The sequence below is a fragment of the Nansenia antarctica genome (genome assembly GCF_963989245.1).
Source record: "Nansenia antarctica genome assembly, chromosome: 8".
In the NCBI taxonomy this organism is placed as follows: domain Eukaryota; kingdom Metazoa; phylum Chordata; class Actinopteri; order Argentiniformes; family Microstomatidae; genus Nansenia; species Nansenia antarctica.
In genome coordinates, this window is record NC_137678.1 from 24238024 (window position 1) to 24258738 (window position 20715).

Sequence of the window (20715 nt, forward strand, 5' to 3'; positions counted from 1 at the left end):
CCTGGCGTCTGGGTCTTCACGTGTTCCTTGCAAGCGCTGTAAATGTCAGCCCACTGTTGCTTTCTTTTCTCAAACAGCACAACAGACACAACAAACCATAATTGCTTTGCACTTGATTAGTTGAATCAGGTGTGCTGGTGGTGGAACAGATCAAATATGTGGAACGGCTGGTGGTCCCCGAGGAGAGTTTTTTTCTGGGGTCCCATGTCATCATCACTGAGCAAATTTTGAACACTGCTTTCTCACTCCCAGATTATCCACCTTGTTCTATCATTTCACTTTAGCTCTTTCTTAAGATCGTTAATCGTCTTCTTTTCACACATCTATACAATTCACTGTTTCAGGTTATCTCATCGCCATGGTGTCTGAAAGCCATAATGCCATATACAGTATGGACATGTCACTTTGTAGATATTACGGCCTTTAAACCCACATTATAGCAGGTTTTAATTTAGTTATATTGAATTTAATCAGAATGACCAGTGTATAGGAGATGTTATTTTCTAACTTACATTTTGCAATTGAATAATTTACGTTTTGGATATGCATATTTCCAGGGTCAGTTTCTCTGTTATTCTCACATGGACCAAATATTGACACAAGAAGGAAAATTATGAATGCTACTGCTAACAGAAAACAGTCTACACTGTTTGTAGAGGGGAAACTATACTGCTTCTAGTAGGCTACATGTTTTGTGCAGTTTAAGACTCATTTTTTCATGTTTTGTTTCAGTCTTACCAATAAAGAGCATTCCATATGATGTGTTTGTGTTGGTTTTGTACTTTTGTACAGAAAAATCTGAATTCATATGCAATGTATGTAGTGGAAATTGCGGTAATACTACAATGATGACGAGATTAACATGGTAACGTCATGTTCTTCATCTACTCAAGTATTGGTACAATGAGATGTGTTTGATGGCTAAAACCTGACAGCAGGGGGAGACAAAGAGATTGCTAGCGTTCAAAGCTGAATCCATCCAGTCAATATGAATATGACTTCTACTAACAACAAACTCATGGCTCATATAATATTAATTAAATACATAGGTGTTTCTCTTCATACCTTCACTCCAACTAACTTGGAATCGTTCCTGTGGAGTTGGGATTTAAATTCCTTTAAAATTCCTGAGTTCAATTTGGACAAAGGAAGGAAAGCTAAACATTTTCCTGAATTGACTGGAATGTATTAAACTAAATGACTATGTATCCCAGTGGGTCAATTGTACTAGGCATTCGAAGTGGCAGCAAACATTCAATATAATGTATATGTTACGGTACATGTGGGAAAACTAGGGTTAGGTGCTACGTCGACTTGGTACATGCTGGCATGTCTAACCCTACCCCTAACCCTAACTGTAGCACCCTAGCACCTAACCCTAACCCTAGTTTTCCCACATGTACCGTATTCCCACATGTACCGTAACATATACATTTAGTGAATTTGAACCTAACCCTACAGCATAGGCCATAGAGACATGCTACAAAACATCCCGTCACTGTACCGACTTCTCACAATAAACATGGTTCTCCCTCTCTTTGGAATCATCACTTTATTTTCTTTGTTTTTAATCAATAAACTATTTTTGTATAGGCCTATATATGTCCAATGACAACAAAAGCACATACACAACCATCAACCAACCAGTCAATCAATCTAGGTGACAATCTGAAATGAGTGATTATTCGAAAAAGCAAGATATTATTTATTAATTTACAGTTAACCCACAGATAATGTTGATCTTTCACACAATGTGGGAATGACTAAATAGTCTTGTTAAGGTTGAGGTGGTGGGCTGACATCCAAGCAGAGATGTCTGCAAGACACAAAGAGATAGGTGGTGTTGCCACCTGTGAATCAGAGGTGGTAGGAGAAACCAGATCAGCGGTTCGAGCCCCGGCTGGTCACATGTCGAAGTGTTCTTGGGCAAGACACTGAACCCCAAAATTGCTCCCAGTGAGCGGGCCAGCGCCTTGCATGGCAGCTTGTCGCCATTGGTGTGTGAATGTTTGTTGTGAAGCGCTTTGGAGCAGCTCTGGAGGAGCAAAAAAGGCGCTAACCCTAAAAAAGGCGCTAACCCTAATCCTAACCCTAACCCATATGAAATTACAGAGCCAAGAGATATGGTATAGACTAGAGCAAGAACAGTAAGGGCCTTAGGACAGAGCCCTGGGGGACCCTAGTGGTGAGGGCGTTCCTCTCCCTGTCACCTGGTAAGAGCGATCAGCCAGGTATGCTGCAAGCCAGGAGAGTGCAGAGCCAGAGATGCCCAGATCAGAGAGGGAGGAGAGGAGGGTCAGGTGGTCTTCTGTGTCCAATAGTGATGTGTCCTTCTGTGCCGACGCTTCGTAGCGTGTGTCGAGTAACCGAGGCAGATTTTTGTGGTGCGTGTATCGAGGCATGTGTTGATGACGTATGGTAAGAGCGAAGCTTCGCCTGCCGGCCGTACCACGTGACCGATTCGGGAAATGTGTATAAACTTGCCGTTGTTTTTCTATGTTTTGATTGATTGATTGATTGATTGAAAACTTTATTAGAAGATTTGCAGGAGTAGGTACATGAAAGTACATATTACATACAAGGTCAACTAACAGGATAAAAACCCAAGAAAGCCACTGGCTTATTTCAATTGGGGTCCTTGATTCTCAATTCATCGTTACATGTAAGACATACAAAAAAAACTAGTACTATCTACAAGATAATACAGACAAATAACTAGTACTATCTACAAGATAAACATACATCCATCATGGGAAGATGTACCCCAGCTTCATCTGTGCCCTGTGAAAGGATCTTTTCAAAAGCAGGTGAAATAAAGAAACTGCCTGAAGCCCAGCACTGTGGAGAAGTTGTTATTTTTAAATAAAAATGAATAAATGAAAGAAATGTTGTTGTTCCTAGTATCACAAGCACATTTATTCAATTCAAAGCTTCACACACCAAAGCCACGGTGTCATTATCACTCTACCTGCTATACATTTATTGTCCACTTGATGGCGCAGTAGAGCAAATAAAGCAACACGAAGCTTCGGCCTATGTGTGACGCAATTGGATGTTCCAGCTTCAACAGGTCATGAAGCCCTTGGTGCGAACAATCAACACAGTCTTAAGATAATACAACAACAACAAAGAATGAGACAGAAATCGACAGAAATAGGGGGGTAAGTGATCGGTAGGAATCTGAGAATGTATCTATTATGTAAACGTATATGCTTATGTACACTATAGCATGTAACTGTACTTTTCTAAACATATAAACGTGAACTAGTAACTTATATACAGTATGAAAACCTAACACAAGAATGCCAACCAAAATGGCAACCAAATCACCTTACTCTGAATGTTATTTCGACTGTAACCTCTGGGCAGCATTTGGTTTGACACGAAGTATAAGGGACTTATGTAGTCTAGGCCCGGGGCGGATTTAGGATTGTAGGAGATCCGAGGTTTAGCCCAGATGGGTAATGAAATGTGCGCGCAGCGCGCTGGACAAATTGGCGTGTTTTTTTTGCTGCGACACCACAAACTGCCACTTACCACCACCTTAAAGCGGACAAAAGGCACTGGAGAACACTTATACCAGGGCTCAACATTAAGGCTTTTATATAAATGATACATCATTATCAAATCAATAGTAGTCAATTTAGTTATTTGCACTAACATACACTCACCAGCCACTTGCACCGGTACACCTTGCTATTACCGGGTTGGTCCCCCTCTTTTGCCTTCAGAACTGCCTTAATTCTACGTGGCATAGATTCAACAAGGTGCTGGAAACATTCCTCCCAAGATTTTGGTCCATATTGACATTCTAGCATCACACAATTGCTGCAGATTTGTGCCAAGAAAATATCCCCCACACCATTACACCACCACCACCATTTTCGCCCAGAGAACTGACGCTCACTGGATAGTTTTGTCTTTTTCTGACCATTCTCTGTAAACACTAGAGATGGCTGTGCGAGAAAATCCCAGTAGATCACGTTAGCGTCATGTTTAGACCATTGGAAGGGCAGCCAATAGGGCACATCCTCTAATTTTCGCCACTCAAAAGGGCACTTAAGCACAGTGGTGTGCCGTCAGGGCCAGCAAGGCCTTCTCTGCTGGCCTAAACATCATCAGAATATACATTTTATTTTAATATATATTTTCCACAAATATGTATTAATGATTCCCCATAGTCTATTCTCTTCATTTCATAGCTTTCCTCTTGGTTGCGCTGCTTCCAGTCTCCGATTGAGATTTGGAGGGCTGGCCTTTATGTTAGAGCTTTTATCCAATCAAAATGTGTTGCTAGGGGGCTAAAAAATCTGCCCGCCTTCACATTAAACGGTGAAGCGGATTCGACCTGTAACTTAACGTTGGAACGAGAAAACATGTGGCGTACCTAGTAAACCTACGTAGATGCGAGCAAAAGCAACAACGGCGTCTGCTGGAAGGCTCAATGATGTCAGCACCCAGCACGTCTTTTGATTGGATACGCACTATTGCTACGCACTATTACTACGCACTATTGATATTCACTATTGAGATGCGGAACTATGCCGGTAGATGTGAAACATTTGAAAGTGCACAGGGAAACGGAGCCTCACAACGAAAGCTTTCGTTGACTGATCGATAATACTGATCGATTGTGTCCTGTTTTTGGGTAAACAATAACTTTCATTTAGGGGACAGGATGAAAGCGCCAAGTCCACAAACAGAGGAAACTACGTTGAGCTTCTTTCTTTTCTGGCTGAAAACAACCCAGATTTACATTACCACCTGTCCACAAACAAAGTGTTTACTGGGACGTCAGGCAAAATACAAAACGACCTGATTTTTGCTATTGCTGAAGTGATGGAAGAAGAGATCAAAATGGAGATTAAAAAGGCACCCTTTGTCGCTATTATGGTGGACGAGACGACAGAAGTGGGTAATGTAGCGATCTTAAAGATGTTAGTTTAACACTCTTCATTGTAAATGCGGATTTATTGATTAAAAATGCTTCGGAAATATTAATATAACTCTGTTGTACTTGTCTGACTATGTTAAGGTGATGCAACGCCCGGTTATACTGTGTTTCTGTCTAGTTTCTAGAGCCATGGCGTCATAACGATGGTATTAAGAGGTAGAATAATTCAGGTAGGAATGTGTCGGACATCACTGAAGGCCTAGGTGTGAAATGCACCGCCCGCCACTGCTTAAGCATGACGTTTTTCAACGGGGGCACATGGTCATGTTTAGACCATTGGAAGGGCAGCCAATAGGGCACATCCTCTAATTTTCGCCACTCAAAAGGACACTTAAGCATGACGTTTTTCAACGGGGGCACATGGTCATGTTTAGACCATTGGAAGGGCAGCCAATAGGGCACATCCTCTAATTTTCGCCACTCAAAAGGGCACTTAAGCATGACGTTTTTCAACGGGGGCACATGGTCATGTTTAGACCATTGGAAGGGCAGCCAATAGGGCACATCCTCTAATTTTCGCCACTCAAAAGGGCACTTAAGCATGACGTTTTTCAACGGGGGCACATGGTCATGTTTAGACCATTGGAAGGGCAGCCAATAGGGCACATCCTCTAATTTTTGCCACTCAAAAGGGCACTTTAGTGGGATGTTTTTCAACTGTGGGGGCACATGGTCATGTTTAGACCATTGGAAGGGCACCAGTAGGGCACATCCTCTAATTTTCGCCACTCAAAAGGGCATTTTCGCCACTTAAAAGGGCACTTAAGTGTGACCTTTTTCAACTGTGGGGGCACCAGGGGGGCGGTCGCCACCCCTGCCCCCCCCCCCTGAGTCCGCCAGTGGTGGCTAGATAGTCTAATTCCATTTAGCATGTTTTTGTTGTTGTTGTTGTTGTTGTTGTTGTTGTTGTTTTTAGTTCAGCTGTGGAGCCTGATTGCCATCGCAAACCCTTGCAGCAACAGATTAACACATTTTGTTAATTCATTTATCTGCATTATGACCAGGGCTGCCAAGTTTCACCAAAAGTTTGGAGTGAGATTTTTTGGCGGTGGAGCGACCCAAAACTGTGCATGTTTTGGCAGCGGCGGCCCCTCTCTCCCACCCAATTATTTGTGCTAGTTTCCTGCAATTTTACATGTTGTTCATAATAAACCAGCAAAAGAAATGAAAATAATTAACATTTTATAAAACAATAAAAAAAATCAGACAATATATCATATTTATGAAATCTTAATAAACAAATACAGTAGCCTACAGACTCTAAAAGAAAAATTGGCCCCATCAACAGGACTCAGCCCCTTGGTCAACAGCAGAAAGACCCGTGGTCATCATCTTATATACAGTGCATTGCTCATAGATGGTTATCATGTTATACAGTACATACCAGGGTTTTTCCTGGGTCAGAATGAGGGCTTGGTGGGTGATTTTGTGCACGCACGGCGCGCCCACATTTTTTTTGAGGGACCCCCGATTGTTGTATTTGTATTGTAAATTGTAATTATTAATAATGTTAATAATTATATATAATAATAATAATAATAATAATGTTAATAATTAATAATGTTACAGTAGAGAAACAAAAAACTGTTACCAAAACTGAGTATTTACTAGCTAAGATTGGCAAAAGATTTGCGTGGTGCAACCGAAATTAGTAAACAACTAGTTTGAAACTAGCTAGTAACAACTAGGGGTTTAGTAACTACTAAATGCCTGCATTTAAATGCCTGCATTTAGTAATGACTTACGCCATATTGGTGCAACCCAGTCGAGTAGGCTACCAGATACGATGTTGTAATGTATGCACATATTTTGCTACCACGGTTGCCAGACGGAATTGACAATGTCCAGCCCAACCGGTCTAAAAGCTGCCGAATCCACCCGTCCAGTACCAAAAGTAGCCCAATCTGGCAACACTGCTTGCTACGTTCTTGCAGCTCGCGTGAACACAGGTTCTTCCATCAGCGCTCGCCTGCCGCTTCGATTGCAGACTCAAGTTAATGCGCGTGCAGAAAGATGCCACGAAACTCATGTCCGGTAGCTTTCTTTCAAGGAATTTCAAAAATAAAAGTCCCGTAAAACAATTGTTATTTCTCGCCGTGAGAAATAGAGATGCCGCGTGAGAGCGTGAGAACTGGTTGAAATGCGTGAGTCTCACGGCGATTGCGTGAGACTTGGCAGCTCTGACCGTACTGGTCTAGTGACTCTAGTCTGTAGCAACAAAATGGCGTGACTGTTGATAGTAACTGGTGTCACACTGTCACACACACTAACAAGTTGTCACATGTCGAAACCTTTGTTGGCAAACAGATTTCGTGGAGTTGGTATTTTAGAGACTTTTAAGTAACGGTGCTCTGTTTATCTGCGCTCAATCTATGTAGATATCCTTGACATATTATGAATGAATGAATGAATTTATTGTCATTGTAACAGGTACAACGAAATTAAATGCATGCCCTAGGTGCTAACAATCAACACAGTCCTAAGATAATAATTTTAAAAAAAAGAATGAGACATAAATCGACATAAATAGGGGGGTAAGTGATCGGTAGGAATCTGAGAATGTATCTATTATGTAAACTTATATGCTTATGTACACTATATGGCCTATTCACAGGGGGGAGTTAGCATGTAACTGTACTTTTATAAACATATAAACGTGAACTAGTAACTTATATACAGTATATGAAAACCTAACACAAGAATGCCAACCAAAATGCCAACCAAATCACCTTACTCAGAATGTTATTTCGACTGTAACCTCTGGGCATTTGGTTTTACACAGAAGTATAGGACGGAGCAAAAAACTACAGGAACGTGGAGGGATGCCCCCAGTGTCTGAGGACGAGGTGGCTGTGACAGAGGGCGGGGAGGGGGGCTTGTTGTCTCGGGATGACTGCCTCTGCCCAGTCTGCCTGGAGGTGTTCTTGGAGCCGGTGACACTGCCGTGCGCCCACAGCTTCTGCAAGCCCTGCTTCCAGGAGACGATGGGAAAGGCCAACCTGTGCTGCCCGCTGTGTCGCAAGAGGGTGTCCACGTGGGCGAGGCATAACAGCAGCAACAAGACGCTGGTCAACGACGCACTGTGGCGGCGGGTGCAGGCGGCATTTCCTCTGCAGTGCCAGCGGAGGATCAGCGGTGAAGAGGATGAGGAGGAAAGCAGTGAGTGACTGCCAGTTTCATCCAACTCTTATGTTTTATTCCGTTTTGTTTTAGCCTTAGTGAATTGGACTGGAGTAATTGATCCGGCAGGTCTAGGGCCGGTTTGACAGACAAGGCTTAAGCCTAATCCCAAACTAAAAAGCATCTTCAATGGGGATTTGACATTGGTTATTCTTTTTCTGAGTGGGGCAGTCCCACTCATATTTTTCATTTTATTGGATATATAGGATATATTTTATGGGATATTGAACTCACTGAAGGTAGACAGGAAAGCAAGGAGGAGAGGGCATGTCAGCAGGGCATGAGCCGAACCCATGCCAACATGGGCATATGTGGGCACTATAGACTACGGTGCTAGACCACTGGACCACCAAGTCAAGAGTCAAGAGTCACTTTATTGTCCCATCACTGGGAAATTTGTATTGGGCTTACACCCCACAGCAGCCAACAAAGATCAACAGACAACAAGGAGCAACAGACAATACAGGATATTAGCACACAAACAGAAGGCGGACCTGATTAAAACAAGAGTGGAGATAAAATGATAAGCAAGATAAGTTACATTCATCTGGTGCAGTTTAAAAGTTTAACAGAAACGGGAATAAAAGAATTTTTAAATCTATTTAATCTAGCGCGGGGGACTCTGAACCTCCTCCCAGAGGGCAGCAGTTCATACTCTGCATGTAGGACATGGGAGGGATTCATGAGAATTCTATTAGCCTGTCTGAGAGTAGCCTGTTCAAAAATAGACTGCAGGGATGAGTGGTCTTTCACCCCAGGCCACAATCAAGATTTTACATTGAAAGTTTGATTTAGTCCAGGACTAGCCTTGTCTGTGAAACCGGCCCTATATTTTGCCCCTCCATTTTCTTTTAGCCTGTGAATTGGACCGGAGTAATTGCCCCTCTGCAAAGTCCTCTTTAGTTTTTCAGCTAATTTGTTGCAATACTCTAGGATGAGAACTTTCCATAAATCCTAAAAGTCAACAGAAATGATCATTTAAAACCTTCAGTTTATAATTTAAAATAAACATATTTTATATGTTTTTAAAGTCTTTCCCCCGGACCCCACTAGCATGTGTGTTTCCCCAGCTCACATGCTTCTCACCTTTTCCTCCCCTAACCAGTGTGCCTTCTATACAGCATCCTGGGTGTGCTATAGATAAATAGGTACTTAATGTTCTTTATACTTTCAGGTGTTACATCAGCTCACTTCACCAACAACAACAACCACAACAACAACATAAAGTGACAATTGAATAATAGGCTAAATAAAATAGCTAAGAATACAAAATAAAGATAGACCAATAGACATTTGGGACCTTATATACAGTAGCTATATTTTACATAAAGGTGTGAAGGAAGGATTTCTTTTATTTGCAATGACTTGGTGAGGTTGGCTGACCTGTCGTTCCTCTCTCTGCCCTCAGCGTTGGGTTCCAGACCCAGAGTCAGCCAGCCAGGAGAGGTGCGGAGGGAGTACGAGGACCAAATCAGCAAGGTCAGCACTCTCAGGGTGTATAACTGCCGATTACCGTGTGTGTGTGTGTGTGTGTGTGTGTGTGTGTCTGTGTGTGTGTGTGTGTGTGTGTGTGTGTCTGTCTATGTGTAATAATAATAATAATAATAATAATAATAATACAAATACATTACATTTGTATAACATAAAAAGAAAATAAAAAAATATAAGAGGACATTATTTAACTGCTTATTTACTAAATAACTGCTGTGATTCTCAATGTTTCTTAACTTCTGTTTATTACACCTCCGTTCCATTGAAGGAAAACATCCACCACTCCGACGTGAAGCCTCGGCCCTCAAAGGACCTTCCAGAGTGCCCGACGCCCTCGCTGGACGTCCCTGGCAGACAGGAGAGCGCCAGGGTGCAGTGTGAGCCCACAGCTTCAGCGGAAGTCACAGACCATCCAACCGATGACCCCTTGTTAAAACAGACACTACCCCCCGTCCACACCACGCCGCAAGAAAGGGGGGCTTCGACTAAAAGAAAGAGCTGTGACATTGAGCTGAGTGGGGAGGGAGATATGTCCAGTAAGAGGCCATGCTGTTCCTCATCCCTTCCCCAGCGTGTGGAGCCTAAACCAGCCCAGGGAAAGCCTAAACCAGCCCCGGGAGAGGCCCTACTGTTCCAGGAGCTGGCCCAGAGGGAGGAGGAGCAGCTGTTCAGACGCAGGCAGCAGGAGGAAGAGGACAAGGATCTGGCTCTCCAGTTGCAGAAGCAGCTGAACCGAGAGGACACCCTCCGTGCCGCTGTGGACCGCAGCAAAGGCTCCAAGGATCAGTACCAGCTTCGCCAGAACCCCGCCAGGCACAGCGGGAGGCGCTCACACGCATCCACTTCCAAAGAGGCGGCGAGGGGGACAGCAGGGAAGAAGAGCCCGCCCGGCCGTGCCGCTCAGGTGGAACAGATCGAGTAACGGTATTCTGCGTCACTCAACAGATTGTTTAGCTGGCAATTTTGTAGTTTGTTTGTTTTGGTTGGGTTGATTTCTTGAACGGAGACAGGTGACAGTTTGTGCTTGTTGTTGTTTTTTTGTTGTTGTTTTTTTTCCCCGGGCATAAGGCCCTTACCTCCACCCCCCCCAGAATGGGGGACCATAGTACTTTTATTTTTTAATTTTGATATATTTAAGATGAAGGGTGGAGAGAGTGGGGGAGACCAGGGTCGGGATGGGGAGGGATGGAAGTGGGAGGGATTCTTTTTAGGGATTCTTCTTTTTTGTGTGTTTTGAATGTAAATATTTTACCTAATAAAATTGTTTTATTATTTATCATTTTATTTTCCTCGTCAAGATCACCAATTAAAACCTTCACAAGGTCCAACTTAAGAGTTTTATTTTTATTGGAATAAAGCTTTTGTACTTGTGTCCAAAATAAGGCTACACAAGGACAATACCAAAATAGATGGGGGGAGGATTAATAAACAGTTTTTTCCTTGTTCTGCAACTATTTCTCCTCATTTATATTTTGTGAGCTGCATCATTGTCAACAGATGAACTACACAGATGAAATCATGTATATAAGAGAGTAGGAGATGAATGTAATTTAAAAATGCCATCTTTGTCCATCACACATTATATCATCACTGTGTTTAACATGGTACAATTGATAGAAAAATAGGATTATATACATCAAACATATTTGTATTCTAATTTGTACAACCAACTTTTCTACATGTTACATTATACACCAGCAGCATAATGTGTTAAGCTTATCATACTCATTGTACATATTATACTCATAGTATTCAAAATATTACTCGAACAGAAGGTTGCCACGATTGGCACAAGTACATGTTGTGATCAGCTCCACATCTTATCTTCTATTCTCATTAGACCTGATGAGTGATTAGCCAATCACAGAGGGTTAGGGTTAGACACTCCCCTAATTCCAGTACTCCTTAGCATAGAGCCTGCCGGCTGGGGCTGCCAGGACTCCGCCCCCTCAATGATCCGGCGAATCACAGAAGCAGCGCTGATCATAATATGACCAGCTGCTTGGAGGAGGGTGGAGGCAACACGGAGGGCTTCTCTGAGAGAGGAAGAACGTGAGTGAATCAGTTGAATATACAGGCAGTAATTAGTAAAAAAAAAAGAAAAAAGTTCAATACACCCCCCCCCCCCTAAGGTTCTATCTCCGTTTAGGGCAGTTCAGAGATATTGAGCGTCAATGTTTTTACATTCCATTATGTTTTGTGAGATGGAACCTTTGTATTTCATGAATTACTAACTCAAAAATGTCAACATTTAAAAAAATAACACCACACATGCATTAATAAACACCTAATGGATCAGATTAACTAAATGTTGACAAAAATGGAGATAGAACCTTATAATTCTAACGTCACGACAGGCTAATGTACATGCACACTGAGATGCACAGATTAGGGATGAGACTACATTAGCAAAATACTCTAATATTGATACAGTATCGGGCCACAGACAACCTACAGCAGGGGGTCTCCATGTCTGGCAAGGCTCCAGGGCCATGAGGACAGTGTTGTCAGGCAGGGACATGAAGAAGTCCTCAGAGTCCACCTCAGTCCCGTCCTCCTCACACACCAGGGACAGACACATGGTGGACAGGGACAGCAGCAGAGCCTCGCACACCTGGACAGACAGAAAGCCAAGGGATATTTTCAGGAAACAGTCCAACTAAGTGAGTATGAAGTCAAATCTGTATTATGTGTTTGGTTTTTTCTCCTCAATATCTCTTAATTTGTGTTGCATATTTTCATAATCATTGTGTTTTGCATCAAGTCTCTCTCTCTCTCTCTCTCTCTCTCTCTCTCTCTCTCTCTCTCTCTCTCTCTCTCTCTCTCTCTCTCTCTCTCTCTCTCTCTCTCTCACCCTGTCTCTCACCCTGTCTCTCAGCTCCTCCAGAGTGCCGGCTGTGACGCCCTTCCTGGTCTCCCTGTCTTGGGTGACCACTCTGAACGGCCGTTGGGGAGCCGACCACACACGCCTGGACACGGACCTGTGGAAGAGGAAGAGTGAAGATGATTTTCAGACCTGATGACACAGATCACTGGCGGACTCAGGGGGGGGGGGGGGCAGGGGGGGCGACCGCCCCTCCTGGTGCCCCCACGGTTGAAAAACGTCTCGCTTAAGTGCCCCTTTGAGTGGCAAAAATGCCCTTTTGAGAGGCGAAATTAGAGGATGTGCCCTATTGGCTGCCCTTCCAATGGTCTAAACTTGACCATGTGCACTGATGGGGTCCCACAGCGTTGACACATTGACATTGCCGTAGTAAGACAGCTAGACACTTTACCGCAGACTGTAGATGTACAAAGCTATCTTAATGACTCTATTATAGAACAAAAAACAAACCCTCATATAGATGTACCCTGTCTAAAACATGTCTTCCAATGCAGTGGTTAGACTCTTGGCTATATTATCGCATGTGATGGGTGGGGCAAAGCCCCTCCGTTACACTAAGCCTATATCCATGGTGCTATTGAACCACTAATGAGCTTTTTTTAAAGGTAGTATTAGATACAACAATATAGATTTTTGCACAGATTATCAGATTCACGTTCTATATTCTTCGTCCTATGTTGAATGGCATGGGTGTCTTAACGGAACTGATCTTGGTCGATGCAGTACCCCAGGCTACCACGGGAGGGCGTTAAAACTTAAACAATATATATTTTTAAAAGCTCTGAATCAGATTTGTTTAAAAAACAATGTTCAGTGCTGGCAGAGATTTTAAAATATATTATATTATGCTCTATGGTGCTGGTGCTCGAACCATGTCCTGTAAAATGATGCTTTTCCATTGACCAACCACAAGATGGAGACAAGCTACATCTTATTGAACAGGAATACATGACATGAAGTATGAAGTATGAATTTATCTCAAGTACAGACTGATGCAGATGTATACTACATGATAGAATACGTAGGCCTATTTGAAAATGTATTCCTTGTTTTACAGATTACTTGGACATTTTGGACACGAATATTGTCACAAAGTCTGAACATCCAATGGGAATCCCCAAAATGTGTCACTCCAACCAATCAGAATAGAATACGGAACTCTGCCCTGCTTTCCCACGTCACATGTGTTAGCTGTCCACCGCAAGCATGGCAAAATCAATAGGCCAAAAACAGTAAGAATTCTCTTTTTGACTCTCAAGTTAACACTTAACATTAGAACAATGTATAGAATGCATTTTCGAGTCTAAATCTATAACTCTGTAGGTTATTTTGTTCAGTTAAATTATGCTAGAAGCTAGCGTTCGCAAGCTAGCTTGCGTGGTGAAGAAGGAGAAGAAGAATGTTTTATTTTCCATGCAATCAACTTGTCAGTCAATTGTTGGAATTTGGTATTGTTTTCTCTACTGGTTAAGTTAATGCTGAATACAATTAATTAGTTTAATTAACAGATAACAAAGAACTTTAGTTTGTATGTTGTTAAGAGAAGGTAGCTAGCTAGCTGACTCAGTAAAGGAAACTTTTCAATCATAGACAATAGGAGGATATCAATCGATCAAAAATGTATTTGTATAGCCCCTTTTCCAAAAAAGCAGTCTTGTCACAGAGTGCTTAATGATGGCCGGGACCGTAGACTCCCCAATAGAAAGTCAGGGGGAAATCTCCAGGCCTGTGCCTAAAAAGCTTGGTCACAATGGCAAGGGATCCACTCTCATATGGCTGTTGTTCTCCTGAAGGAGTTGGGGAAGAAGCTGTACAAGAGGCGGAGGTACATCACCAGAGAGAAGAAGAGAAGGCACATGATCGTAGGAGCCGTGATCCATCACCTAAAGAAGAGAAAGTAGGCAACACACACACACACACACACACACACACACGCACGCACGCGCACACACACACACACACACACACACACACACACACACACACACACACACACACACACACACACACAAGGAGGGAGAAGAGAGAGAGATATCTTTCCTTGAAACTAGGGAATAACTTACCTAGTGTAGTTATAAAGACAATGGACTGGGCCTTCTTTATGTAATGTTTTTCTAAGACTCCTATGGGAATACTGTCGTTATTCGTGTAGGAACAGTCCATGTTTATTTGTTCTTAAGTAATTGATTTCGAATAATAATGGGGTTTTGTTATCACACATTTCTTGTTACACCAAAATCATTTAATTCAATAGTTGGGAGCTGAGATCCTCCTGCTAGATACTAGGGTTGGGTAGAGGCCTCGATGTTTAATGTAACCTATATGTATTCAGGTCCGATCTTTTGTCTGCATGCCTTCCATGCTGTGAACTGATCTGAATTGATTTATTTATTTGATATATATTTGTTTCCTCTCAGTACCAGCGCTAGAGCGAACATCACCCTGTCTGGAAAAAAGAGGAACAAACTTCTCAAACAGCTGCATCACATGAAAAGAGAGGCGGCCCCCACAGAAGGTAAACGCTGGGCCTTTTGTAGGACTTTTCTAACTGTGTGTGTGTGTGTGTGTGTGTGTGTGTGTGTGTGTGTGTGTGTGTGTGTGTGTCACATTTACATTCAGGGCATTCAGCAGACGCCTTTGTCCACAGCGACTTACAACAATAAAAACTCAAATGAAATAGTGTACAGTAACTATCTTGCATGTATCTTGATGGGCTATAGTTTTTTCCCCAGTCAGGGCACAAGTCATTTCCCCATATAGCAATAGATATGTTACGGTACATGTGGGAATACGGTACATGTGGGAAAACTACACCTCGTTCCAAATTCTTATGCAAATAATATTTTTCTCAGATTTTCCTAAATAGTCGATGCAAATGACAATCAGTATAATTTTCAAGTCATCAACCGTTAGAGTATAATTCAAATTTTATTGAACAAACCTCCCAATGATAACAGTTTTTTTTATTTTTATAAAAAACTCAAAATGCACTGTTCCAAATTATTATGCACAACAGAGTTTCAAAACATTTGATAGGTTGTAAAGAACTAAAAATGGTAATTTGATGAATTTAGGGTTAGGAGGTCATATTAGGAGGTCATATTTACTGAAATCAAAAGCTATTTCAAACAAAAACATCTTAACAGGTCAAGTTACATGTTAACATAGGACCCCTTCTTTGATATCACCTTCACAATTCTTGCATCCATTGAACTTGTGAGTTTTTGGACAGTTTCTGCTTGAATTTCTTTGCAGGATGCCAGAATAGCCTCCCAGAGCTGCTGTTTTGATGTGAACTGCCTCCCACCCTCATATATATTTTGCTTGAGGATGCTCCAAAGGTTCTCAATAGGGTTGAGGTCAGGGGAAGATGGGGGCCACACCATGAGTTTCTCTCCTTTTATGCCTATAGCAGCCAATGACACAGAGGTATTCTTTGCAGCATGACATGGTGCATTGTCATGCATGAAGATGATTTTGCTACGGAAGGCACGGTTCTTCTTTTTGTACCACGGAAGAAAGTGGTCAGTCAGAAACTCTACATACTTTGCCGAGGTCATTTTCACACCTTCAGGGACCTTAAAAGGGCCTACCAGCTCTCTCCCCATGATTCCGGCCCAAAACATGACTCCGCCACCTCCTTGCTGACGTCGCAGCCTTGTTGGGACATGGTGGCCATCCACCAACCATCCACTACTCCATCCATCTGGACCATCCAGGGTTGCACGGCACTCATCAGTAAACAAGACTGTTTGGAAATTAGTCTTCATGTATTTCTGAGCCCACTGTCATGCTGCAAAGAATACCTCTGTGTCATTGGCTGCTATAGGCATAAAAGGAGAGAAACTCATGGTGTGGCCCCCATCTTCCCCTGACCTCAACCCTATTGAGAACCTTTGGAGCATCCTCAAGCAAAATATATATGAGGGTGGGAGGCAGTTCACATCAAAACAGCAGCTCTGGGAGGCTATTCTGGCATCCTGCAAAGAAATTCAAGCAGAAACTGTCCAAAAACTCACAAGTTCAATGGATGCAAGAATTGTGAAGGTGATATCAAAGAAGGGGTCCTATGTTAACATGTAACTTGACCTGTTAAGATGTTTTTGTTTGAAATAGCTTTTGATTTCAGTAAATATGACCTCATAATATGACCTCCTAACCCTAAATTCATCAAATTACAATTTTTAGTTCTTTACAACCTATAAAATGTTTTGAAACTCTGTTGTGCATAATAATTTGGAACAGTGCATTTTGAGTTTTTTATAATAAAAAAAAATACTGTTATCATTTGGAGGTTTGTTCAATAAAATGTGAATTATACTCTAACGGTTGATGACTTGAAAATTATACTGATTGTCATTTGCTCGACTATTTAGGAAACTCTGAGAAAAATATAATTTGCATAATAATTTGGAACGAGGTGTAGGGTTAGGGTTAGGTGCTACATCGACTTGGTACATGCTGGCATGTCTAACCCTAATCCTAACCCTACCCCTAACCGTAGCACCCTAGCACCTAACCCTAGTTTTCCCACATGTACCGTATTCCCACATATACCGTAACAGATACATTACATACAGTATCACTTGATAAACGTATTTATTGCACAGTACTGTTTTTACCAATTTATTAATAATAATAATAATAATAATAATACAAATAATAATAATACATTAGACTTATATAGCGCTTTTCTAGACACTCAAATACGCTTTACAAACTGAAAAGATTGAGTAGTAATAATAAAAAGAAACAAGAAAGAAATAGAGAAAGAAAGTATAGGGGTCTAATTAAGGTAGTGCTGGGGACACATGGGAAGGGGAGGGGGAGGGGGTGAGGGTTAACTGGTGAAGGCAAGCTGGAAGAGGTGGGTTTTGAGGGTTCTGTTTAAATGTTGGGAGGGTGTTGGCCTGTCTGCGACTGCGGCTGAAAAGGCCCCATCACCCCAGGTCCGGCGCTTGGTCCTGGTGGTCTTGAGGGATTCATTATTATTATTAATACGCAATCCACCGTGTCTCTCTTCAGCTGAGGCACCAAAGGCAGCCCCTGCCCCTACTACGAAGGCCCCGGCACCAACGAAGAAGACGAGGAAGAACAAGAAGAGACGAGGTGCATCCAAGGCAGCAGATGTTGAAATGGCAGACATGGAATAACCATTTAGACCATTTTAACAACAAACTGAACTGTTTCTATTGGCTCAAGCGTAAATGCCAACCTGCCTGCCTTTGAAAACGAGTGGCCTGGGGTTTGTTCTCTCCCAACAAAGGAGTAGTGAATTTGAGATATGATATGATAACCCAATTATATGGAGTGTCTTTGTTTAAACAAACATGGTCAACGTCATTATTTTGCAGTATTTACACACAGAGGGCTTGGTCGGATGCCGTAGTTAGACAAGCTGTACATTTACAGGCAAAATATTAATACAGAACAATAAATGATACAGTTACAGTAATACAACAAGGACTGTCATAGTGAAAATGTCACAAGAAAAAGGGTTTTCAACCATATACATCCATATTTTGAAAAAAAGGTGGACGACATCAGCAGCACCTTTCTCCCCCCACCGCTCCCTCCTCCCACTAACAATGCTAACACCGTTCCCACTAACAATGCTAACACCCCTTCCAAACTCTCCCCTCGACACTCGATCTCTGGATTGTCATCTTTTTCCCCCCTCTCCCCCGATGAGATTCTCACACTTATCACATCAAAGCGGGCAACCACATGCCCTCTTGACCCCATCCCCTCCCCTCTTCTCCAATCCATTTCCGCCGACATCCTTCCTTACCTTACCACCCTAATCAACTCCTCCCTATCCACTGGATCTGTCCCAGCGGCCTTCAAAATAGCCAGAGTCAAGCCTCTCCTCAAGAAACCTACCCTTGACCCATCATCTGTCCACAATTACAGACCGGTATCCCTTCTCTCATTCCCTTCCAAAACCCTTGAACGCGCGGCATCTAAACAACTGACTGACTATCTCCGGAAGATGGATCACTTAGACCCCCACCAATCCGGCTTCAAGGCTGGGCATTCCACTGAGACTGCGCTCCTTGCTGTCACGGAAGCCCTCCACTCTGCCCAAGCTTCCTCCCTCTCCTCTGTTCTCATTCTCCTTGACCTGTCTGCTGCCTTCGACACAGTCAATCACCAGATCCTTCTCTCCATCCTCTCAGACCTGGGCATCTCTGGCACCGCACACTCCTGGTTTTCTTCCTACCTGGCGGGCCGCTCCTACCAGGTGACCTGGAGAGAATCGCTATCTTCTCCACGAACCCTCTCCACTGGAGTTCCCCAGGGTTCCGTCCTAGGGCCCCTACTCTTCTCCCTCTACACCAAGTCTCTTGGCTCGGTAATCTCTTCACATGGGCTCTCCTACCACAGCTACGCAGACGACACTCAACTCTTCCTGTCCTTCCCCCCGTCTGATGTAAACGTGGCAACCCGTATCTCAGCATGTCTCGCTGACATTTCAACTTGGATGGCTGACCACCATCTCAAGCTCAATCTTAACAAGACCGAGCTCCTCTTCATCCCCGGGAAAGCCTGCCCTCTCCAAGACTTCTCCATCACAGTGGAGAACTCTACTGTAACCCCCTCCCTGACAGCCAAGAACCTTGGAGTGATCCTGGATAACCGACTATCCTGTGCGGAGAACACTGCAGCAACGGCTCGCTCCTGCAGATTCCTCCTCTACAACATCAGAAGGATAGACCATTCCTTACCAGAGAGGCAGCGCAACTCTTGACCCAGGCACTGGTCATCTCCCGCCTGGATTACTGCAATGTACTCCTGGCTGGGCTCCCCGCTTCAGCCATTAGACCTCTGCAGCTCATCCAGAATGCTGCTGCCCGGCTGGTATTCAACCTCCCCAAATACTCGCATGTCACCCCTCTCCTTCGCACCCTGCACTGGCTCCCGATAGCAGCTCGCATCAGATTCAAGACCCTGGTGCTTGCATACCAGGCAGCTAAAGGGACAGCCCCTGCCTACCTGAAGGAAATGGTAACCCCCCAAACCCCTGCCCGCTCACTCCGTTCCTCCACCTCGGCTGGCCGACTGGCCCCACCTCCTCTACACAGCAGTCGGGCTGCCCGATCACGTCTCTTCACAACACTGGCTCCCCGCTGGTGGAATGAGCTCCCCACGACTGTCAGAACGGCAGAGTCACTACCCATCTTCCGTCGTAGACTGAAGACCCATCTCTTCAGGTTACATCTTAACTGCTCCTCCTGAGACATCTTCCGACCCTCACCACTACGTCTCCTAAAGACACCCGCTTTCCCCTTTACTGTGTCCCTAAGAACTTCTACTGCCCCCCTTGTACTGTATCTCAGTTTCTCCAGTAATTAAAAAAAAAAAAAAAAAAAAGTTTTAGTAGAAGGCGATAATAGGGAGAAGGTTTTTCCTTCTATCAGTGGCCCCGGGCCCGAGCTAGAGTACTCTTCCTGCAACGAATAGTGGACTGCTGATTCACATGCTTAGTATTCAAATGTATTGATTGTAAGTCGCTTTGGAATAAGGCGTCTGCTAAATGCCAAAAATGTAAATGTAATGTAAATATTTATTTTCTCCATTAATGTTATCAAGTTAGACAAGGTGTACATTTACAGGCAAAATATTAACCTGAATACAGAACAATACATTATACAGTTGCAGTAATACAACAAGGACTGTCATAGTGAAAATGTCACAAGAAAAGGGTTTTTAACCATATACATCCATTTTTTTTTTCTTTCATTTATGTTATCAAGTTTGTCACTTGTTAATTGTAGGCATGTCATCCACGGTCTCTGCCATTGCGATTGCAGGTGTTATTTGCAGGTGTGATGCATGTTAATTGCACACGGCCCAATTATAGTTCCCCTCCCTGGTTTCCGTCCAAATAGTCTTTCCTCTATTCCTTGCATCCTCTCTCCCTCGCTTCCTTCTGAAGATGTGTTGGGAGAAGGGAGCGAGAGAGCAGGTGACTAGAGGAGAGACTATTGAGATGTATTTTCTGTGACTGTCACAGCCAGACCCTGGGGGCTGTTTATTTTGGGTCTGTGCTTTTAACCGTTGCCATCTAACATCAATGGACTGTTTGTGACGGTATTGTGATCACTGTGTTTGTGAAGTTAGACAGAGGTACAAAGGCTTTAGTCTTTCTATTTTTATTAGGCTATTTTTGGCTGCTTTGTATTGTCTAATCAGAATGCATCCT

The 20715-nt window shown here is 43.1% G+C and overlaps 2 protein-coding genes and 1 pseudogene across 3 annotated transcripts; 2 read left to right on the plus strand and 1 right to left on the minus strand.

The window, feature by feature from the left end:
• The first annotated feature begins 7776 nt into the window (after positions 1 to 7776).
• LOC308164051 (E3 ubiquitin-protein ligase rnf168-like) lies at positions 7777 to 11482 on the plus strand (annotated as a pseudogene). Its single transcript has 4 exons — positions 7777 to 8113; positions 9543 to 9613; positions 9894 to 10549; positions 11466 to 11482. The product of its transcript is annotated as an E3 ubiquitin-protein ligase rnf168-like (transcript).
• A 92-nt stretch (positions 11483 to 11574) lies between these two features.
• LOC308164052 (lipid transferase CIDEB-like) lies at positions 11575 to 13079 on the minus strand (the record flags this gene model as incomplete). The annotated part of the gene is made up of 4 exons (XM_080538212.1): positions 11575 to 11661; positions 12081 to 12239; positions 12492 to 12606; positions 13063 to 13079. The coding sequence occupies 4 exons, from the start codon at positions 13077 to 13079 to the stop codon at positions 11575 to 11577; spliced, it is 378 nt and encodes a 125-aa protein (XP_080394338.1).
• A 302-nt stretch (positions 13080 to 13381) lies between these two features.
• Positions 13382 to 17662, plus strand: c4h11orf98 (chromosome 4 C11orf98 homolog; the record flags this gene model as incomplete). Its single annotated transcript, XM_080538213.1, has 5 exons — positions 13382 to 13388; positions 13701 to 13741; positions 14303 to 14406; positions 14927 to 15024; positions 17535 to 17662. The coding sequence occupies 5 exons, from the start codon at positions 13382 to 13384 to the stop codon at positions 17660 to 17662; spliced, it is 378 nt and encodes a 125-aa protein (XP_080394339.1).
• Positions 17663 to 20715: the final 3053 nt, after the last annotated feature.